The sequence below is a fragment of the Podarcis liolepis genome (assembly GCF_965112155.1).
Source record: "Podarcis liolepis genome assembly, chromosome: 16".
Lineage (NCBI taxonomy): Eukaryota > Metazoa > Chordata > Lepidosauria > Squamata > Lacertidae > Podarcis > Podarcis liolepis.
In genome coordinates this window covers 12,050,549-12,071,488 of record NC_139567.1, presented here as the reverse complement: position 1 = coordinate 12,071,488, position 20,940 = coordinate 12,050,549, and the positions used below count along the sequence as shown (strand labels likewise).

The following is a 20,940-nucleotide window of genomic DNA, read 5'->3' as shown; positions in this document are numbered from 1 at the left end:
ATGGGAGTTGTAGTCCCAAAACATCTGGACGGCCAAGTTTGCCTGTGCCTGGTCTATGGCTCTCTTTATCAGTCCACATGCCACCTTTCTCACATGGAAATTAAGGCAGCATGCAATGGGGTTACAAGACAACCATGCTCCATGTGGTGGGTTTTGTTTATCACCTAGCCATCAGGTTGTACTTAACAACAAAGCAGGTATGGGATTTTCTGAAAGTATAGCAAGTCCCCAAACCCTTGCCAAGTCCAGCTCCTCAAGAAAAAACAGATGAAACGTTGCATCATGGCCTGCCTTGGACTCACTTCCTATATGCTTTGGCAGATGTAAGTCCTACCAGGCAAGGGGTGGATCACCGGCAGGTGCAAAAGGAGCTTGGTGAAGTTGTGGTGCAGCTCCAGGATCCTGTTGTCCTCACCTCCACCACCATCCAAGTGACCTGGACTGTGAGTACCACTGCAGCATCATTGATCCTTCCTTGAAATGGCACAACCTGTGTAAGCAAAGGGCAAGTTTGTGAATGGGTTAGAAAGAGGTGGTGGCTTTCAATGGGGATTAGACAATGGTTACCAGTCACAAAGGCTGGATGTTAAATTCAGATCCCGAGGCTGTGTAGCTCTGAATATCAGTTGCTAGGAGAACAATAGCAGGAGATGACTCTTGCCCTTCCTAGGGGCATCTGACTGACCACTGAGGAAAAGAGGGCACTGTGCTACATAGGTTTGTGGCCGGATCCAAAGGGGTCTTTCTTATGTGAATAACTTTGCTGACCTTTGCTGGAAGTCACAATAGCACCCTGCCCATTCTTTGGCATGAAGGAGTTTTTTCCCCAGTGAAGGGAAGACCAGAGCAAAAGAAAACTGCCCTTCTGAAGCCTGAAAGCAACATCTTCATGCTGCTTCTCGGTATAGCCAGCCCTAGTCGATAGGGGTCAGGTTGTTGCATTAAAGGGCTTAAGGTATAAAGGTTTTAGAGAAACAGGAGAGCACAAGGTTGGTGCAAAGGAGATATTATAATAGTTGCTGGGAATAGACATAATACAGGGGGCAGAAGCAAGCAAGAAGAGGGAGGAAGCAGAAAAAAGTTTGGGGAAAGGGTAGCAGAATCAGCAGGAAGAGGTTTGGAAGCAGAGAGAATAAATGGGAGCTTCAGCAGGCAAGAAGCTGGACCCATTTTGCTGTGGCCTTTTCTGGAAATGGACACCATGCGCAGGGAGCTAACGGTTTCTCTTCTTCCAGGTGGATCGGCAGGCTCAGTTCATCCAAGGCTACCGAGTGATGTACCGGCCCAAAAACAGCGCCTGGCTCGTGCAGGATGTGAAGTCCCCTGCTGAACGGAGCACCGTCTTAGTCGAGCTGCGCAAAGGCCAGGAGTACGAGGTCAAAATCCGCCCATATTTTGATGAGTTCCAGGGCATGGACAGCGAGGTGCTGCTGGTGCGCACCCCGGAAGAAGGTAGATGTGGAAAGGCAGGGAAGTGTGAGCCTCTAGGCTCCAGTTCAGCCTCCCCCAAAAAACTAACTTTTTGTTCATGGACCATTTCCAAATGTGATTCGGCACTTATGCGCAAAGTGCAATTTAGCGCTTCTGCGCATGCACGACTACCAAAACCCGGAAGTAACCCATTCCAGTACCTCCAGGTTTCGGCGGTCTGCAACCCGAAAAAGCGCAACCTGAAGCGTCTGTAACCTGAGGTATGACTGTATTGACTTCTCTTCTCCATGCTAACGGGCCTGACTTCTGTAGACTAAGCAGAGCCATTGTTTATATGCCTGCTCTGTTGGGCACTCCTTATATTAGTATTATACTCTAAGGGGTTTCTCCTTAAGTAAAGGGCTGGAGATCTGTAGCCCTGTAGATGTTGTTGGTCCACAGCCCTCCATCATCCTTGCCCACTGGCCATGCTGGATGGGGCTAGCAGGAGTCTGGAGGTTCCCCACTCCTGCCTCAAGGACTGTCTGTAGCTCAGCTCACCTGCTTTCTGCATGCAAGGCTCCACCCCTGGCATCTCCAGGTAAACAAGTCTGAGCTAAATGGATCCATTCAGGATCTGCCAGCAAGGGATGGGGGCAGCACCAGGGACCTAGTTTCCCAGCAGTGGCTTCAGTTCCAGGATGGTGATGGGGTGATGGTGAGTTTAGGTGTGCCAATGAAGCCAGTTACACAATTCTGTCCCTCCCCTCTGGTCTCTCCTGGAACAGAGGGTCTGACAGGATATAAGGCAGCATCCTAGGTGCCTATAAAAATCTGTTTCCATGCGTAGTGTTCTAAAAGTTAAGCTTTGTAGGGCAAATGCCTGGTGGCTCTTCCTTGCCTTGCCTGTAACTGAGCATGCCCTGGCACAGCTTTGCAACATTCCAGAACTCAGAGTTGGCAGCCGCCAGATGCCACATAGCAATAAACTCATTTTATCCCGTCTCGCCCAGCCCCCAGTGCTCCTCCTCAGGCGGTTACCGTAGTCACAGTGGGGACCAGCAACAGCACCAGCATCAGCATATCCTGGGAACCACCTCCACCCGGAGAACAAAATGGGATCATCCAGGATTACAGGGTAAGGCTGTCATTCTCAGAATATCCTTGGGGAACCTCTGAAATTTAAGATTAGCCCCAGAGATTAGAAGGTTGGCCTGAAGGATTTGGAGCTGGCAAGTCTAGCCACAGCAAAGAGCTGCAGTGGGTGCTGGGAAACAGCCATGGGGCGTTTTTATTTATTATTTGTTTGTTTATTAAATTTCTGTACCGAGGGCCCTAGGGCGGTTTACAATATAAAAACACAAAAAATACATATCATAGTAACAAGCAAACACAAAACACACACACACACCTGTTTAAAAGGCAATAGATTTGCTACAGTGTGTCCCTTCAGCCATTGGTCATAACAGTTCAGGATACGGGTGGCATTGTGGTCTAAACCACGGAGCCTCTTGGGCTTGCTAATCCGAAGGTCGGCGGTTCGAATCCCCGCAACGGGGTGAGCTCCTGTTGCTCTGTCCCAGATCCTGTCAACCTAGCAATTCAAAAGCACACCAGTGCAAGTAGATAAGCAGGTACCGTGGCGGCGGGAAGGTAAACGGCGTTTCCGTGCGCTCTGGCTTCCGTCACAGTGTTTCGTTGCGCCAGAAGTGGTTTAGTCCTGCTGGCCACATGACCCAGAAAGCTGTCTGTGGACAAACACCGGCTCCCTCGGCCTGAAAGCAAGATGAGCACCGCAACCCCATAGTCGCCTTTGACTGGACTTAACTGTCCAGGGGTCCTTTAGCTTTTTACCATAACAGTTCTTCTCCTCCCATGGCAGGTTTGGTGCCTAGGAAATGAGTCTCGTTACCACATCAATAAGACAGTGGATGGCACAGTGCACTCGACAGTCGTGCTGGGCCTGGTGCCAGGGATGATCTACCGCACAGAGGTGGCAGCAGTCACCAGCGCAGGCATTGGCGTGAGGAGTGCCCCAGTGACCATACAGATCAGTGAGTACTTAAGGCTCCTTCCTAAATTTGAAATGAGATAATAAGATAATAATAATGCTCTTCCAGCGTGGCCATGCCCATTCACTGATGTCAACTGCAGAAACATGTTCCTTCCACATCTGAGGTACCGCCATAATGGGTGGAGGACTTCCTGGTTGTGGTGCCCAATTTCTGGAACTGATGGTGGAGAACATCAATTCATCCCATCCAAGGCTCACCCGTGGCAGTTTCAAAAATGGATGCCAAAAGTATTTCAGACTCAGAAGTCAACTGCCATGGTGATGGCTTAATCCAATGAACTATTCCAGTATGCCATTTATAGTTTGTAAGTTTAAATTTCAGGTTTCGCTCTAGAAGTTGAATCTTTGGAAGCCGTGTTACTGAGAATTATGTCCATGCTATGCAAAGTTTTAGTAGCTTCTGGTCAAAAGTATATATATAAAAAAAGGCTTTTCCAAGTGGTCACAAAGTATACTTTAAAATGTGTAATAAACACACACACACGCACACACACATACATGGTTTTGGAGGTTGACAGTGCTGTCATAAATATTGGTTCAGTAGGATTAAGGCAGCAATCCAATATCCACTTAACTTGAGTAACTCCATTGAACACAGTGGGACTTGCTTTTGAGAAGACATGATTTGGAAATGTGAAGAATTAAATTTAAAATTGGAAAAAGGACAAACCCTGTATTGGGAAATTTTTAATGTGTATGTATCTATTGTTTATGATTTTTTATGTGCTGTAAGCTGCCCTGAGTGGCTGGGGAAATCCAGCCAGATGGGCGGGGTATAAATATTATTATTATTATTATTATTATTATTATTATTATTATTATTATTATTATTAACCTGAATTGGCAGATGCGCCCATCCCTCCTGAGAAGGAATAGAGAAGATCTTACTTCTAACTGGCATTCATATGGGGGCAAGATAATGGGGGAAGGCAATGCAAAGCACGTAGAAAGAAACAGCAGGATCACTGGATGTTGTAGTTGTGAGTCAAGGCCCCGTCCCCCGCTTTATGATGAAAAAAGACACATGGACACCAGTATTTTAGGTTAATGGGCTAAAAATGGTCACAACTTTATTGGTTACAGAATGTGAGCGGTGTTGGCTTAGGCATTGGATTTGAATCGACCATACTTGACTCCTGCCTGCCCTGCAGGAAGTCACACAAGGGTTAACATCCAGTAGGGGGAGCCTGTTGATGCAAATCAACTGGGAGCTCTCCCCTAGAGTCACCGGAGGGTCTTGCCATGGCCCTAGCCACCAGCTGGGCTTCGGACAGGGTGGCTGGGCTTCGGACAGGAACCACGGATTCCTTTAACGGAATACCTTTCAAGGGAAGGGGTAGGTGATGGCCACAACCTCCCCTCCAACTCACAACACATTTTCCAATGCCTAACCGCCAAACCTTACAAAGTTGTGACAATTTAGAAGCAAAGTTCGAAAAGGATTGGAGTAAATTTGTTGAATATATACGGAGTAATTGCAAGAATTTAAAAACTGTAGCAGATTAATGTAAATCTTGTGATGTGGATGGAGTGTAAATAAGAAACTGTAAGAAAAGATTTGAGACATGAAAACCGTTGAAGGGATGGAAAGAAGTCCAGGCGCAATAAGGCGCAGGGTAAATAAGAAGAGGGACCAATTTTTGAATGTAAGAGTATTTGTTTTATTTTTTGTTGTTACAAAAAAGCAATAAAAAGTATTTGGGGGGGAAAGCAAAGTTGTGACAATTTGCTACTAGGGAGGCGAAAACCAAGTGGCTGGTGCCAATCTACACAAAGCATCTCCTTGCTTGTAGAAAACTAGCAAGTCAGGGATGGGGGTTCTTCTTTGACATGCTAACTCTCTATGCGTAGGGAACGTTTTGCCTTTTAGTAACAGAGGAGCGTTCGGTCACGGGAGCCTCTGCCTGGTTTCCCGCTTTTGGGGACAGCCTACGTAGCTCAAGCTCCTTTCATTTCCTCTCTTCTGTGGTTGCTTTTGCCTGCTGTGTGTTCTGCAGAGCCCTTGCCGGACCAGGACACGGTGCCTGTGAGCAACGGGGACAGCGTGAGCCTTGCGGAGCAGATCACGGACGTGGTGAAGCAGCCGGCCTTCATTGCCGGCATCGGTGGGGCCTGCTGGGTCATCCTCATGTGCTTCAGCGTGTGGATCTACTGTCGCAGAAAAAAGAGAAAGGAACTGAGTCACTACACAGGTGAGATGGGCAAGGCTGCATTCTGCCTTCCTCCCCGGGGGATATGGGTTGGCTGCCTAAGAACTGCCTTATACCAGGTCCTGTCCTGACTTGGACCAGATGCTCACAAGGCATCTATAAGAACCAGCAACATCTCCAGGTCCAGATCACCCCTCCTAGGCTAAGCCTTGAGGAGCAGAAGACCTTAAAGGGGCGGTCAGTCTTCTGGCTCAGACTTATCATTACTAAATTTCTTAGCAGCCTGATGCAAAGCAGTAACACGGCTCACATAACTTTGTATGTAATTATATAGAACTTCCCAAGGACAAAATGTAAAGAGAAGACATTTATATTCCTCCAAGTGTTCCATTTCTTTAAATATAGTTTTTACATAATGTGTGCAATGCCAAAATCATGTACAAGAGCAATATGGGAGGTCTCAAAACCAAAGTTCCATCCAAATGTCCACTCATTCAATAAAGAGAAATAATTTCTACAAATATACTTGTTGCTAATAGATAATCCACAGATGGGGGGGGGACCCTATCCACATCAACCAGAGTTTTGCAGCGTTGCTCCCAATCACTCAAACCGCAGTGCCTCAGCTGTATGAAAATCCCAAGCAGATTCTGACAACAAGATCACCGGATGCAAATCTCTGTTTCGAATGTCTTCCTCCTGTTGGCCCACAATGGAATGATAAAACAGTAAAACACATGCACAAGGAGATAAGTCAGCTCCATAAACTTGAAAAGGCTCTCTGCTCATTCTGTGAAGGCTGATGCAGACACAGCTGTGCGTTCTGCAGCCGAGACATCCCATATTGGACTTGTGCATGATTTTGTGCATGATATATTCCCTTGGTGGATGATATATTCCCTTGGTGGAATATAAAACGTCTTATCTTTACATTTTATCTTTGGGAAATTCTATATAATCGCAGAGTTATGTGAGCTGTGTTTCTGTATTTCCCTGTGTTGTCTTTGACCATAATAATAAATTATTATTATTATTATTATTATTATTATTATTATTATTATTATTATTATTATTCCCTGTGTTGTGCATCACAAAATGGTGTCTAGACGATTTACAACTTTAAAACGTAGAGAAGGGTCAACAAATGGCCAAAACCATATTAAAAACCACATCATTCTATTAAAATACCAACACGTGACTGAATTACAAATAATATTTTATACTGAACCAGCCAATCCAACACCATCAAGTGTTTGGGAGTGGAGGAAAATCTTAACCTGGCAATGAAAATAGAGTTGTGTTCCATTGGCACAAGACGGGCCTCTCTGGGAAGAGCCTGGCACTGCCACCTCCCCCTCTCTGAGGACTCCCTGAGGACTTGTTACTGGTCCAACATAGGAATGTGGTTTCCTAGCATGGAGGGAAGTTGGATTTTTGGGGGTGGTGGGCAGGTTCAGAAGGAACAGGCTGCAGAAGTTTGAACTGGGTCATACGGTAGACCCATAAGGTGAGGTCAGAGCCCAGGCCTAGGCTGCAGCTCAGGGTCAGGCTCCTTGCCCATCTATCCCACTGCCCTCCGTTCTGGCTGGCAGCAGCTCTGCAGAACCTCAGGCAGAGAACACCTTTCCCCTCAGCTGCTCCCCAAGATCCCTTATAACCGGAGACGCTGGGGATTTGAGTGCTTGACATTCTGCATGCAAAGCATGTGCTCTGCCACCGAACTGCGCATCCTCCACCTGCCGAGCCCCCGATCTGCCTTAGGCTCCCTGCCCACATCTGCCTGCCGCAAACGCGACTTGCTCTGAGCCACCTCACTTTCTGCTTGCTTCTCTTTGCAGCTTCCTTTGCGTACACGCCAGCAGGTAAGGCTTTTTTCCTCGCCCCCCATTACATTGCTCCCCACCAGCTCCGCCAACCCAGCTCTTGCCTTCGTTCTTCACGGAAGCGTCTTTGACTTAGTGTGGTCCCCTCTCTTTCAGTCTCTTTCCCCCATGCGGATGGGCCGGCGCGTGGCAGCGGCAGGTGAGTTCAGAAACCCCCACTTGGCATTGATGATTCCCTCCCTCCATCTCCCTGATACCGGCTCCTTGGTGGTCAACGTTCATGCCGTACGGGCCTCCCTGTCCCCAGTTGGTCTGAGCCACATACCGTATTTTTTGCTATGTAAGACACACTTTTCCCCTCCTAAAAAGTAAGGGGAACTGTGTGTGTGTCTTATGAAGTGAATGCAGGCTGCGCAGCTATCTCAGAAGCCAGAACAGCAAGAGGGATTGCTGCGCAGCGCTCCCTCTCATTGTTCTAGCTTCACCGTGTGAAGCCTCTTCAGGGCAGAGGGAACCTTCATCCCGCTGCCCTGAGGAGGCTTTGCGCGGCTATCCCAAAAGCCAGAACAGCAAAAGGGATCGTTCAGTGACGGGCTGTCCTTCTCCCTCCTCGGGGGAAAGCCTGCAAGCGCCGCACACACGCTTCACGCGGCTCGTGAAAGGGAGTGCTGAGCAGAGCCTGGGATGCATACTGGCTCTGCTCAGCACTCCCTTTAAAGAATATTTTTCTTCTTGCATTCCCCCTCTAAAAACTAGGTGCGTCTTATGGTCAGGTGCGTCTTGTGGAGTGAAAATTATGGTAAACCACATGAACTAGAACCACAGCATTAAATGTTCAGATTGACTTTAGCCACATACCACATGCATTTCCCCAAAGAATCATGGTACCTGTAGTTTGCTCCTCAATGAGCTACACTTCCTGCCACCCTTAACCAGGGATGAAACTATGCTTTATTTTACTTGGGTCAAAGACCCAGTTTGGCACACACACCCCAGCATGCATTTATGCGCATACACAGAGGCTGAGAGCCTCAATGGCACCCCTCTGGAGGCTTCACCCCCGGCTAGCTCTGCCCCCCACCCCAGTTATGACACTGACTTAACAAACTACAGTTCCCAGGATTCTTTGGGGGAGGTCATGTGGTTTCTGTGCATGTTGTCTGCACAGTCTAGGTCAGCTTAAATGGTGCTCCCAGTCTGCAGTTTTGCAAGTAGTGACAAAAGCTGCAAGCGGGAAGCAGCGTCTCAGAAGCTCCATCTCCCCCTTTTAATGCAACTGCATTAATCTGTTGCGCAAAGAATTGCGTACTATATATATTACACAACTTCAGCATCACTCCAAACTAGGGACAAGGGACTTAATGGCAGATGTCGCTGGACTCCCAACTCCTGCCACCTGTGACTATTGGCCAGGCTGGCTGGGGCTGATGGAAGTTGGAGCCACGCAACATCTGGAGGGCCACAGGTTGCCCACCCCTGCTCTAAACACCTGTAAGTAAATCCCGTAAGGAGTTTTGAACATTCATGACAAAGCAGCAACACGTAAGAACCTGATAACCACCATTACTTATGCCTAGAAATGCATAAGTAAACCTGTTCGAACATCAGAACTCAATAACCATATTAATACTACATTAAGAACAACTCTACTTCTTCCTTAGCTATAAAGTATGGCAAGCAAACAGAAGAACTACAACAACAAAACAAAATAGCCTAAGCCGACACAACTCCAGTAATAGTTTTTGTGTATTCATTAGTGTAAGCACGAATAATAATAATAATTTTTACGCCGCACATATAGGATACCTCTTCTAGAATGTGACCTGCCACAACATACACTTCATAATTATTATTCCATGCATATCCCACCTTTCCTCCAGCAAGCTCAATGTGACATTCATGATCCTCTCTCTCTCTATTTTCTCCTCCCACAACCCTGCGAAGCAGGCTAGATTGGGAGACCCCGTGGGCTTCATGGCTGAGTGGGGATCTGAACCCTGGCCTCTTGGCTCCTAGTCTAGCACTCTAACCACTAGGCCACACTTGCATTATCTAAAAGAATATGCTTGGCTCACACAATTGATATACTCTTTGGCGGTGGGGGGTGGGGAGAGAATCAGGTGTTAGCCCACACCCAAACCCCCTACTAACTCGCACAACCAAATAACCCTGGTTTCCATGGCTCTCCTCCAGTAGGCCTGGCATGCTAGCCATGGCCACTAGTGCCTCGAGCTACCCGTGGCTGGCGGATTCGTGGCCAGCCCCCAACCTGCTGCGGAACGGGAAGGCAAAGGATCCCGGGGCGAACTGCTGCACAGGCAACCACAACGCCACCGAGAGATATTACAATGGTAAGCCTTTTACTACCCCATTATCTCCATAAGGAAAGAAGCCCAGAGCAGAGTTGGCATGGGATGTGGGGGAAATCCTCCCGGTTCAGATTTGAATGCGAACCTACCTCTAGTTCACATTTCCAGAAATCCTAAGCAAACGGAAAAACAGCTAGCCTCCCAAATGTTGCAGGCTTCTCAATTTAGTGGTGGACTTCTGCAACCCAAAAGTTTGCTTGGTATTTTCATTGCATATCAATAGGGGACAGGCAAAACCATTTCTCAGTAATCAGGCATTGGTCTGAATATTCTCTGGCCTTTTCAGTGTGTTTGTGAGTGGGGAGAGGTTATTGGTTAGTTTTTGCTCTTGTTTGATTGTGTATTTTGTGTTCTCATTTTGTATTTTTGTGCTGCGTTTTGTGTGATCTTTCGGTGAAGGGTGGTATACAGATTTAATAAATATTGTAAAGAGTAATATAAAGATGCATCTGTTGGAGAAAATAATGTGCAAAACTACATTGCGGGAGGGGAATTACTTGCAAAAATGGGTACAATAGGCAAAATGCAGGTATATTTTAGGAGAAATTCACCCCAAAATGCATATGGGCTTTTATTCAGGTTTCTTTTAAAAACAACAACCACAAGCTGATGTGGATATGGCACAAACGGAATGTAAGTTTGGAAAAATGTGAAACTTGAGACTGAAACTGAAATTGACAAATTCACCCATTCCTAGAACTGGCAAGCCCAAGAGAAACATTTGTGGTTGGCAGATACGGAATTTGAGCATTATCGGGCTGGAAAGGCCGACAGACTCCAGTGAGAGGCTTAGCCTTTGGGTTTGCACAAAATCGGAAGTTGTTGAGACAACGAAAGCAGGCTTTGCAGGTTGTGACCTTGTAGGAGGGGAGGGGAGCCAAGGTTTATTGGGAGGGGGGCAGCAGTGGCGTCAATCCCTTGTTCTTCTTCCCCCTCCCCACAAGCTTGGATTAGTGGTAGTTCTCCAAGCCCACAAATCACAGAGGTCATTCAAATTAAGGCACATGGAATCTGTTGTGGCTGAACCAGAAGGTTTGGTTAAGCAAGGTCACAATAGGTCTCCCTCGTTCGCAGATGCTGGGATTTCCAATTACATTGCTCAGACGGAGAAGTTTGGAACAGGGGTGTCCGATGGGCCCATCTACAGCACCATTGATCCTGCCAGCGACGACATGAGGACGTTCAATGGGGCCTTTTCCCAGCACACCACCCCATATGCCACCACGCCCGTGGTACCATACGGGGCAGCACATCTACACTCACCTGACGAAGAGGAGAGCCAGTGGAACGGCCAACCTGGGCTGCCCAGCATCCAGTATGCCCAACCCGAACGGGGCAGAGCTGAGAGTGGTAGGGACCTTAAGCATATAAGAAACTGGGCACCTTTCTCATCTCCCTGGGAATTATGTTTTCAAGTTCCATCAGTGTTACCTGCCTAGAAATGGAAGCCTTTAGTGCATCTTACAGAAGAATCTTTTAGTGTATGGAAAGTCCAATTGTGATTTTATCACCGTGGTTAATGATAGGGCGTTGTTAACATGCATAGCATGTTGCAACGCAGCTTGAGCGAAACAGGAAACGCCCCAACAATATTTAGCTCGGAAATTAGTTAATGGGAAAAGATCACGGAGAGAGATCAGGTTGACAGGGATGAATTAATTTACAAAGCCCTGAACAGCTTAGGTCCAGGGTACGTAAGGGTCTGCCTAAACCCTTTTATCCTCGCTAAGTCACTGGCATCGCCCGAGTTAATAAAAACAACAATAATTTATTATTTATACCCCGCCCATCTGGCTGGGTTTTCCCAGCCACTTTGGGTGGCTCCCAACAGAATATTAAAAACATGATAAAACATCAGACATAAAAAACTTCCCTAAACAGGGCTGCCTTCAGATGTCTTCTAAAAGTCAGAAAGTTTTTTATTTCCTTGACATCTGATGGGAGGGCATCCAACAGGGCGAGCACCACCACTGAGAAGGCCCTCTGCCTGGTTCCCTGTAACCTCACTTATCTCAGGGAGGAAACCGCCACAAGGTCCTCGGAGCTGGACCTCAGTGTTTGGACTGAACGATGGGGGTGGAGACGCTCCTTCAGGTATACTGGGTCGAGGCCGTTTAGGGCTTGAAAGGTCAGCACCAACACTTGGAAATGTACCTGGAGCCAATGTAGGTATTTGTAGAGTAAATGTGCATGGCATTCTACTGCTAGAGAGTTGTTGGAGTTTTTTTGTTAAATAAAGCAATTTCATCCTCTGCTGTGCCGGAGGGTCCCGTCTCTGAGCTCTGTTTCTCTTCAGTAGTTGCTAAGCCTGGGAAACAGAAGTCCATGGGGAAGCCAGTGAAAACACCATCCCTCAACTGGACAGAAGTGCTTCCCCCGCCTCCATCTGCCAGTGAACTGAGCCAGTACGTGGAGGAGGAGGAAGACGAGGAGCTAGAAGTCAGGTAAGCAACAAAAGAAGGGCAGAAGAGACCACGTCCTTTCACTGCCATGTTTCCCTTGGAAATGGAACTGGTTTTGATCTGGGAAACATGTTCACAATTAGTTGGAGCGCCAACTGGTATCGGGCCAGCACATTCCTATGTGCTCTAATGCGCTCTGCTGTAAACTGCTGCCTTTGAAGAGTGTTTGGAAACTGCAGCTGGTCTAGGACGCCAGGTTAGTAACTGGAGCAAGTCAATCAGAGCATATTTAAAATATATATATATCCAACCACTAGGTGGAGGGTTAAGTCTAGTCAAAGGCGACTATAGGGTTGCAGCGCTCATCTCGCTTTGAGGCCGAGGGAGCTGGCATTTGTCCACAGACAGCTTTCCAGGTCATGTGGCCAGCATGACTAAACTGCTTCTGGTGCGATGTGATATCATGACGAGTTCCAGAGCACATGGAAACGCCATTTACCTTCCTGCTGCAGTGGTACCTATTTATCTACTTGCACTGATATGCTTTTGAATTGTTGGCAGGAGCTGGGACAGAGCAAAGGGAGCTCACCCCATCATGGGGATTCTAATCAAGAGGCTCAGTGATTTAGACCACAGCACCACCCACTCCTTTTTTTCTTAACCACAACACCATATTGGCCAGTGTGGTGTTTTAGTTAGAGTAGGGGTAGGTGGGGAACCTGGGTTCCTCCAGATGTTTTTGGACTTAGGTTCCAGACAGATGTTTCAATGCAATTGCTGACTTCATTGAAGGGAGACCTTAGAATCCAATCCCAGACGCATTGGCCAATAATCAAGGACAATGGAAGTTGTGATCCAACAAGACCTGGAGGGTTACAGGTTCCCCATTCCCGAGTTAGTGCGTCAAACTAGGATGGGGATGTCTGGATTCAAACCCTCATTTAGGCATGAAGCTCATTGGCCAAGCTCAGCCTAGTCATTTGCTCAGCCTAACCTAATTCCCAAGGGTTATTATGAAAGTAAAAAGTGAGGTGAGAAGGAACAATGTACCTCTGAGCAACTTGGGCAAAAACAATGAATGAATGAATGAATGAATGAATGATGGATGGATGGATGGATGGATGGATGGATGGATGGATGGACGAACGAACGAACAAACTAACTAACTAACTAACTAACCAACTAACTTCCATTTTACTGTCACTGGCTCCAAGATTGGAAAAAAGCTTACAAAACCCTGGTTTAGATACCCCCTCTAGATGCTATGGAGCCTTGTTCTCCTAAGGATGATTTCAGGGATTGGGAGCCCAGCGTGCCCCAGCCCAAAATGTCTAGCTCACTTACTTTTTGTAGTTCAGAGGTGGAGGAGTGGTGCCCACCCCTGCCAGAAAGGACCTACCTGATGGAGAACATCCAGGAAGAGGAATGTCCTCCACCACCGCCTCGTGGAGAAGCCTCCTCTCCTGCAAATTCCTATGGCCAGCAGTCCACAGCCACGCTGACCCCCTCACCCCGGGAGGAGATGAGAGCATCTGAAGATATCCCCAGGCTGCATCACTTTGAGATCCCACACCTGCCCAGGTATGATTCACCTAGGGACTTGGGAAAACAGGGGTGCTTGGGGGAATTCGTTCTTTGTCAATTCCGATACAAACTGCCCCGATCCACACCTTGCAGAGTAAAGTGCATATTGGAGCCTAATTGTCCTTCCTGGGCACACACATTTGATCAGGAAGGTGATATAAACAGAGAGAAGTTGTAGAATGGATGGTATTAGAGCATAGTAGTGGGAAACATAAGCCAGTGCAGTATGTACTCTTAGATCCTACTGTGCAATTGCAGAATTTTGTGCTGAGCAGAGAATTTGGCATCCTTAACAACCTCAGCCTTGTAAAAACAAGAAAGGAGGTTTCTGGTCCTCATGGTGGGAGTGAGTATAACATCATTCAGATAACCAAAATTCAGGTTTTGTTGGTGCAGAATGGGAGCCATAATGCAGAATTCTGGTTTATGCCCAGCTGGTCTCCCCACCTCTTATCTGCTCCCACTGGGGCTTGTCCTCTCAGCTTAATGTGTTGCTTTCTGTATTCAAGGCGGTTACCCAACGGCTCGGGGCCATTGCCCAAAGCCTCGAGTCCTCCTTTGACCCAGTCCAACCCAAATCTCAACGTGCCTGAAGAGGGACCCGAAGGCATCACTCCCAGGCAAGGTCATCGGCGGAACCTGAGCCAGACGCCGGCGCACAGTGCAGAGAACGTTGACTCTCCGGGAATAGGTGGGTGCATTTTCTTCGACCCTCTTCTGAGGGGCAATGTGGTATCTAGGGCACAGGGAGATGGAGGGATTGGCCACCTCCTTTATGTCCCTGAGCAGAGAGTCAGTGGCCTTGCAGCGCCGGGTTTGAGAGGCTTTCCCTCGGCACCAATTCACTGCAGCTGGGATAGTCAAAACATCTCCGGAGCTGATTGCCCTTGCATTTAATTCCTTTAAGACAGGGATGAGGAACCTGCAGGCCTTTAGATGTTGTGGGACTCAAGTTCCCATCAGCCCCAACCAATATGGCCAATATGATGGGAGTTCCTCATCCCTTCTTTAATAAGAAATCCCTTCTTCTCCCAGTGGAGAGCAAGACTGAAGAGGACATGGGTTCCTGTCCCCTCTTAGCCATTAAGCTCACTGGGGTTGGCCATCTCTAAGCCTGACCCACCTCACAGGGTTGCTGTGAAGATGAAATGGGAGGGGCTGGAACCATGTGCAGTGCCATGAGCTCCTTGGAGAAGGGTAGGACAGAAATATAAGGAACGATTAAGTCATGCCCCCTTCCGCTTTTAGCAGGAAATGGTTCTGAGCTTCCGTAGCAGCCACAGGAACACATGTGGCAGGGCTGAGGCTGGGTGGGACAGACCAGGTCTCTGGCTGAAGAGTCTCACTCTGGTATTGGGCTTTTACCGACAGGCAAACTTCACCCCAGCCTAGCAGACATGCCTCTCCCTCCGGGACAGAAAGCAAAAAGCAAGAAGAAATCCAAGTCCAGCCACTACCGTCGAGAGAAGAAGCAGGGAGGTAGGTGTGGCTATGCCCTGGCCCCTGAGGTTGCCCAATTCTTCCATCCTTCTAGGGTTCCTCTTAATTTCCTATTTCCTTAGCTTTTTAGAGCTGTTTCCCATCTTTTTCTGTAGTATGAGACAAACAGAAGGGAGTATTATTGATCTTGGTATGAGTTTTCGTGTGCATGCACATGGAAGCTCATACCAAGAACAAACTTAGTTGGTCTTTAAGGTGCTACTGGAAAATTATTTTATTTTATATATATATATATTTCTACTGTGTCAGACCAACACAGCTACCTATCTGAATCTAGAAGGGAGTATTGTTTCAGTTGCTTAAAATAAATTGATTTTTAAAAAATTCTAAAACACATATTCCTGGTTGTGATTCAGCATCGTAAGACTCTCAGATTTCCTGTCTTTAAGCAATGGGTGCCATTCTTATGGCTGTGAAGGTACAGCTTAAATACATGCAACAGGTGCCTATGGAAATATTGGGGAAGGTGGGGACTGATAGTACTTCCCCCTTGGTTCTGCTCACAGACCTCCCACCGCCGCCCTTGCCGCCTCCCGCCGAAGACCTTGGCACCGCTGCTCCAGACGGCGCCCTGCGACTGGACTGTGACCCTTCCTCTCTGGAGAAGAACTTGAACGCTTCCTCGGCCCTGGAGCGGAGAGCCGTCCATCGCACAGTGGCAGGACAGCACTACCACCAGCACCGGGATGGTAATGCCAACCCCAGTAATAATGGCTTCCCTGGCTTCCTGTACTCTAGGTTGAATTTCTGCCTCGCTAAAGTGTCATCGTCTGGCTAGAGTAGTGGGAGGCACCAACTGGGGAACCCCCAAACGAAGAAGGCTCAGAGCCAGGGGATTAGTGGTGGGATGACAGTGAATGGTCAGAGGGAGAGGAAGGAGACAATTGGGAGGAGCAGGTCTCAGAAGTGGTAGCAGGGTTTTGTGAGCAGGAAGAGGCTGGGGCAGAGAGCAGTCATGATTCAGAGGCTGGAGAGGAGGGAGACCCAGAGGCAGAGATCAGGAAGGCTACTTCCTTTCTTGCTGTGACCAATTCCCCTTCCTTCCTCCCTCCCTGGTCTCCAAGGACCAGAAGAGGTATGAAGAGGGCGGGGGAGAGACAGACGCATTGACTGAGTCTCAGATTGCTTGGGAAGGACCCGGGGCAGGGGGAGGAGGCTTGGTCAGCTATGGGAAGGCAGGGGCCTTCAGTCCTCACAACTCCCTCATCAGGGCAAGACCTACTGGGAAGGGTTGCTGTGCTCACTAGGCCTGAGCTGTTTTGTTTCCTTGAATAAAGAGTTAACTTCACTGACACCTTGTGACTTATTGCTGACCTGCTTCTGACATAAAATCCTCCCTTGGTATTGTAAGATCGCTGTTATTTTGAACAGAAACAAAAGCTGCCTCTTTTAACCTGCCTGCCCTTCTGTCAATGCACAGGCTGTGCTGAGTGCAAAATGGCAGCCAAGTCTGGGTGAAGCCAGAGCTTGCAAGACTAACCACCTGCTTTCGCTGTTGTTGTTTCTACTCTCTCTCCCTCTGTGTGTGTGCTGGCAGAGGAGGAAATCATCCCATACAGCAAGCCCAGCTTTCTCTCCAGAAGCCAGGTGTCAAGCAACTGCTCCACAACAGGAAGTTCTTCCTCCAAGGGGTCAACAGGATCTAGAGGTCATGGGTCAGGACGCAGCCGGACAACAGGGGATCGCAGCGAGGTGATTTAGCAGCACATCCTTTGCGTGTTTTAAAAATAATCTTTTGCGTTAAGGCACCTGGCCTGGCGACGGGTGGAGGGTGCCAGTTTTGGGAGATGGGTTGACACTGGCCTGGCACCAGCCCAGGTGCTGAGACCCCCAAAGACAGTGATGGACACCAGCATGGATGTCTTTAAAAGACAGTTAGCTTTGCCCTGAATCAAATTGTCTGTCTGTGGCTACTAGCCACATGATGGCTATGCCCTTCCTTCATGGTTGTAGGCAGTAATGCTTCTGAGCAGTTTCTGGTAACTGCAGGAGGGGAGAGCCCTGCTAGGGCTTCCTGTAGGCAGAGGCATTGCATCATTTGCCAGTGCCCAGAAGCAGGGCACAGAGGGTAAAGAAAACCCACCATGCCAACCCGGCCTTCGCTGCTGTTGCCGCTGGGTGGGCGCAGGGCACAGAGGGTCCACAGGGCTGCACTGCGCTACCTGTCTGCCCACTTACCCATACAGGGTGGAGACTGGCTGACCAACTCAGCCCTTGGTGGGTGCATCAACCCCGAAGCAAGGCGGCCATTCAGCAAGGGCCCCAGGGATGACATGGTAACAAGACCAGGCTAGGCTGAGTAGAACTCCAATGTATAGTTAACAGAGTAAAAACTTAAACACGTTGCAGGATTCCCAAAAATAGACCAGAGGCAATTAATATTTCATCCAGCAGAGCTTTACAGCTACTGAAGGCAAATGAGCATAATGGTCACAAATCCAATTCATTCAGGATTGGCACTGTCCATAAGAAATCCAGTTGCAGCAGACTTGATTTAAACTTACAATATAATTAAACCTTAACACTAAGCATACTAGATACAGAACACCACACCAGAAGGATAGAGAGATAGAAAGAGTGAAACCCAGGCTCCTTCTGGCCTTACTGTTATAGTCAGCATGACCATGAAAGAAGAGATAAGAGAACCAATTGAAGCCAGCAGTACTCAGCTTCTCTGAAGGAGTAACCCAAACATCATGAACCTTCTGCTTACTTCTTTCACACAGAGAAGCTCCCAGAACCTTCTTGGAATAAGTAGAATAGGAAAGATCTCTGCATATAAGATCAATACTTTCTACACTAAGAAATGCAAACTGACAGGTAGCGGCAGGTAGGGTGGGACAGGGATCCCTGCATGGGGGTGCCTGGTTTGCGCCACCCCAAGTCGTGCACCCAGGGTTACAGTCTCCCTGGGCCCCCTCACACTACACCCCTGCCCACAGGCATCAGGCTGGACACTGTGAAAACAGGGTGATGGTCTAGACCTAGCTGTCAACTTTTTGCTTTTCTTGCGAGTAATCCTATTTGGAATAAGGGAATTTCCCTTAAAAGGGGGGGAAAGTTGACAGCTATGGGTCTAGATGAGCCATTGGCCTGATCCAGCAGGCTCTTCTTGTGTTCTTATGACCCACGGCAGTGTTTCTCATGCTTGGGTCTCCAGCTGTCGTTGAACTACAGCTCCCATCATCCCTAGTGAACAAGATCAGTGGTCAGCGATAATGGGAGCTGTAGTCCAACAGCAGCTGGGGACTCAAGTTTGAGAAACACTGTCCTACGGGAAGGATGGAAGGCAAATGAAGAGCAGAGGCAGATCTTGCTGATACCACCCCCTCCCTCTCTTTCTGCTTTCAGGAAAAGAGATGAAACCAGATGGAAGTCAGCGGGGGGGAAAGCGAGGCCTTCGAAGGAATTGGCAGCCGCAGACTTTGGGCCGGGAAGCGGGGGGTGTTTCTGTGCTTCTAATTTATGATCCCTCCAAAGAAGCCGCATGACCTGGCCCCTTTGTAAATAAGTTTGTTCCCTGGAGGTTGGCAGTCCCTGGGAGCCAAGGAAGCTGTATTTATAAATCGTGGCAAAAGGGACAGTCAAGTCTCGGGCCTCGGAGGGCCTGCTTTTGGAAACATTGGCATTTCTGCAACTGGAGGGTTTGGGTCCGATGGGAGAGGGGACGGGAGGAGGCAGTGGGGAAGGGGCTTTGCCTTCCGCCATCCTGCTAAGGGTGGGCAGTGAGAGCAGCCCATCCCACCAAGCACATGCTCGGATATTGCCCAGGTGCTCAGTCCTGCTGGCCACATGGCAGAGGGCAGCAGGTGTTTCTTTGGTAGCTAATGAATCCTTTTGTAAAATGACCAATAAAGCTGTTTGTTAACCTGGATCTCTCAGAGTTCTCTTTCCTTTCGTTCCTCCGGTGCAAAGCATCTCATCCTGGACTTGGAGCAGAGCCTGTGCAAAGCTTCTTTGCATAAGGCAGGTAGCTTGCCTATCTCAGCCACCTTTGAAAAGCCAGTTCTACGCAGATAAGCTCAATAGGAAATTGGAGCAACCTGCCTTCTTGGGGTGTGAACACTGCGTGAGCACTCTGTGTTATATCTTAACTAACTGAAGTGGCCATCATCTGGAATTGGCAAAGCTATGTGCATTTCCAGGTGGACTCCATCTACGGCAGGGGTCAGCAGACTTTTTCAGCAGGGGGCCGGTCCACTGTCCCTCAGACCTTGTGGTGGGCCAGACTATATTTTGAAAAACAAAACGAACCAATTCCTATGCCCCACAAATAACCCATAGATGCATTTTAAATAAAAGGACACATTCTACTCATGTAAAAACACCCTGATTCCTGGACCATCCACTGGCCAGATTTAGAAGGCGATTGGGCTGGATCCAACCCCTGGGCCTTAGTTTGCCTACCCATGCTCTACGCTTTCTAATTTAATGTGTTGCCATTCCTTAACTCAGCAATCTGGATGGCCATCTGCCATGGATACTTTGGTCGAAATTCCTGCATTGCAGAGGGTTGGACTAGATGACCGTTCTGACTCTACAATTCTATGATTCTACATTTCACCTTTGTACTATTGTCTGCTTTCTGCACACATTCTCACACACCTTCCTCTGTCCTCCATAAAGGTAAGCAAGGGGCATCATCAGGGTTCAAGAACGCATTCCAGACAAAGAATGGTTGAGGTGCAAAGCAGAGTCAATGAGGGGTGTGGCCTGAGGAAGAGACCCAAGGGCTAGACTGAGAAGCTTGGGGGGGCACAGTTGTCCCCCAGACCTGAAGTTCCCCATACTTGATCTAAGCCATGGATGGTATGCATTTCTCAAGAGTATTTGTTTTCAGTCCATAGGTTTTACAAGATCAAGTCAATACAGTGGAACCTCAGGATGCGAACGGGATCCGTTCTGGAGCCCCGTTCGCATCCTGAAGTGAATGCAACCCGCATCTGTGTGTGTGCGGGTCATGATTCGCCACTTCCGCACATTTGCGTGACGTCATTTGAGCATCTGCGCATGCGCAAGTGGCAAAACCCGGAAGTAACACACTCCGTTACTTCCAGGTCTCTGCAGAGTGCAACCCAAAAGCACTCAACCTGAAGCGTATTCAACCCGAGGTATGACTGTATTGCCCCAACCTGTGGGCTGACTCTCAGCCCTGCCATCAGTACAAGACATCTTTGGACAACTGTCAGAACCTCATTGTGGCGGCCAGGCATTCCACCATGCCAGTGTGTACCCCGGGTCCCTTTGCTGAGCAGCTGGAGCCACTGCTTTAAATTTCCCACAATGCTCTGGACTAGGGCAAGACCAGGAGCATTGTGGGGAAATCAAAATGGCAGCCACCTGCTGCTGATGACAAGGCACCTGTTGTTGGATGCTTCTACCAGGTAAGCCTCCAAGGGCCCACCGACACGAGCCCAAGGGTGTATGTAGAATTCTGCCTGTATATCAAGCACTCTAGCTCTCCAGATAGGCTAAACAGCCTGAAATTACCGTATTTTTTGCTCTATAGGACGCACCGGACCATAGGAGGGGGAGAACAGGGGGAAATTTTTTTTTCTTGTTCTCCCCCTCTAAAACAAGGTGCGTTCTGTGAGTTCAAGGTGCGTTCACCCGAAGCCTCCGGAGCCC

At 48.3% G+C, this 20,940-nt stretch overlaps 1 protein-coding gene across 12 annotated transcripts in view; it reads left to right on the top strand.

Annotated features, from left to right (window-relative positions):
• ROBO3 (roundabout guidance receptor 3) overlaps window positions 1-19,186 on the top strand; it is a 333,100-nt gene extending 313,914 nt beyond the window's left edge. For 2 of the 12 annotated variants that reach the window (XM_083480338.1, XM_083480345.1), the window contains exons 13-28: window positions 322-443; window positions 1,236-1,452; window positions 2,424-2,548; window positions 3,293-3,464; window positions 5,482-5,676; window positions 7,473-7,496; window positions 7,614-7,656; window positions 9,651-9,808; window positions 10,901-11,176; window positions 12,126-12,270; window positions 13,582-13,809; window positions 14,322-14,503; window positions 15,184-15,291; window positions 15,819-16,001; window positions 16,850-17,004; window positions 18,664-19,186. In XM_083480338.1, the coding sequence (XP_083336464.1) occupies window positions 322-443; window positions 1,236-1,452; window positions 2,424-2,548; window positions 3,293-3,464; window positions 5,482-5,676; window positions 7,473-7,496; window positions 7,614-7,656; window positions 9,651-9,808; window positions 10,901-11,176; window positions 12,126-12,270; window positions 13,582-13,809; window positions 14,322-14,503; window positions 15,184-15,291; window positions 15,819-16,001; window positions 16,850-17,004; window positions 18,664-18,675 (2,345 nt within the window). In that variant the 3' untranslated portion in view covers window positions 18,676-19,186. Of the gene's footprint in view, window positions 1-321; window positions 444-1,235; window positions 1,453-2,423; window positions 2,549-3,292; window positions 3,465-5,481; window positions 5,677-7,472; window positions 7,497-7,613; window positions 7,657-9,650; window positions 9,809-10,900; window positions 11,177-12,122; window positions 12,271-13,581; window positions 13,810-14,321; window positions 14,504-15,183; window positions 15,292-15,818; window positions 16,002-16,849; window positions 17,005-18,663 lie in introns of all 12 variants that reach the window. The other 10 variants (XM_083480334.1, XM_083480344.1, XM_083480342.1 and 7 more) reach the window with 7 other exon arrangements.
• The last annotated feature ends 1,754 nt before the right edge of the window (window positions 19,187-20,940 follow it).